Consider the following 1,838-nt stretch of genomic DNA (forward strand, 5'->3'; position numbering starts at 1 on the left):
AAAAAAAAAAAAAAAATGGAGCTTCCATATAACCCAGCAATCCCACCCTAGGTATCTACCCAAAAGACAAAAAAACATTGATTCAAAAAGACATCTGCACCCCATGTTTATTGCTGCTTTATTTACAATTGGGAAGACATGGAAACAACCCAAGTGCCCAAAAGTGGAAGACTGGATTCAAAAGATGTGGTACATATACACAATGGACTATTACTCAGCAACCAAAAAAATAAACACATGCCTTTTGCAGCAATATGGATGGAGCTGGAAAAGATCATGCTTAGTGAGATAAGCCAGAAAGAAAAGGAAAAATACCAGATGGTTTCACTCATAGAAGGAGTATAATGAACCAGGTGAGAAAGTAATAATAATGAACAGCTATATACCAGAGACATTTTATGGGGGTGTAATGAGGGAGGGAGGGAAATGCATTGGACTATGGTGATGGCACACAGGTGATTTGGTGATGGGAAGCCCACAGAGATTATAACTGAGATGGAAAAATGCACAAAATGATGTAAAAATAAACTATTATATTATTTTTTTGAAATGCTTCTTTCTAGTTATAGACCTTTAAAAAAATTTTTTCCCCACTATATATACCCTATGTTCTTTATCCTATGTGGGAATTTACTTACTCCCAAAATTAAGCACATTTCCCCTCATTTTTAAGTCTTTGCATTTTTGTTCCTATTAATATGGGATCCTAATCCATGTCTCTGTGATAAACTCCTATACATTCTTTAAGACCACCACAAATAGCATCTCCTCTCAATGAACCCTCCTTTGACTTCACCAAGCAAAGAGTTGCTTATCCTCTATCCCCCCTAAATAACATATATTTTAGAATAAAATTTACACATTCATAATAATTATTTACAAGTCTCTCCTAGACTATACTTCAAAAAAGAAATCCAATCACCTGGCACATAAGTTGGTTCTTACACATTTAGATCTTGTAATGTATCACAAAGAATTAAAAGAAAAGCATTTAATAAGTACTTCTTTACTTAATCAAGGTCAGTGTGTTATTATTCAAGAGAAGCTTGGTTTTGTTGTTTGGTTGTTCAAACCCCAGCTCTTCTTGAGAAGATAGAAAATAACTAAACCACTTAAATTTATTAGTGGTAATCAAAACAATGTGTGTATGTGCAAACAAAGCAATTGTCAGGGATCTGAAAGGAGCTCACTAATCTGCAGAACCAGTTTGGATGCACAAAACAACATCTGTCTGCAAATATGAAGGATAAATAAATTGCTCTTACTACTTTATCTACAATATAATTAATCCTGTTTCTCTTCTATACAGAAATTGTTAAATCTGAATATACAACTTTACCTGCAGTGCTTGTTCTTGGATATCACGAAATAATTCCATATCTTTCTCAGTCATAATTTCCTGGCTTCCAAAAAGTCGTTCCTCACTTTCTTGTTTGCCATCCCAGCCATCCTGATTGTCTGCACATAAAGAAGAGACTCACATGTTATAAATACTGCCGGTAGTTTAATATATGAAATAGGAAAAATTTCACACCCTTTATTTCAGTTTGAAGATCTTAATATCATGTATGTAACAAGAGGACACTATTAAACTGACTCCTACAATGATAATAGTCACTTAATTAAGAATATTGACATACCTACCTAAGGATGTAAAAACTGAATTTTTTAAAAAAACTCCTTGAAGGCCCTCCCTGGTGGCGCAGCGGGTTAAAGCACAGCACTGAGAAGCTAAAGCCAATTCCGCATGAGTTTGATTCCCGCCTGCCCCGGAGGTGACCACATGGCGCGGCAGACCTCTCCTGACCCGCCCGCTGCTCCCCTCAGCAGTGTACTTC

General features: G+C 36.0%; 1 protein-coding gene across 1 annotated transcript in view; it reads right to left on the bottom strand.

Annotated features, from left to right (window-relative positions):
• Positions 1 to 1,838, bottom strand: part of KAT6A (K(lysine) acetyltransferase 6A) — a 101,340-nt gene that overhangs the window by 36,485 nt on the left and 63,017 nt on the right. Inside the window, exon 8 of the mRNA XM_004682274.2 lies at positions 1,340 to 1,458. Coding sequence (XP_004682331.1) covers positions 1,340 to 1,458 — 119 coding nt within the window. The remainder of the gene's footprint in view (positions 1 to 1,339; positions 1,459 to 1,838) is intronic.

The sequence above is a fragment of the Condylura cristata genome, unplaced genomic scaffold (assembly GCF_000260355.1).
Source record: "Condylura cristata isolate star-nosed mole 26May11 unplaced genomic scaffold, ConCri1.0 scaffold00014, whole genome shotgun sequence".
In the NCBI taxonomy this organism is placed as follows: Eukaryota; Metazoa; Chordata; class Mammalia; order Eulipotyphla; family Talpidae; genus Condylura; species Condylura cristata.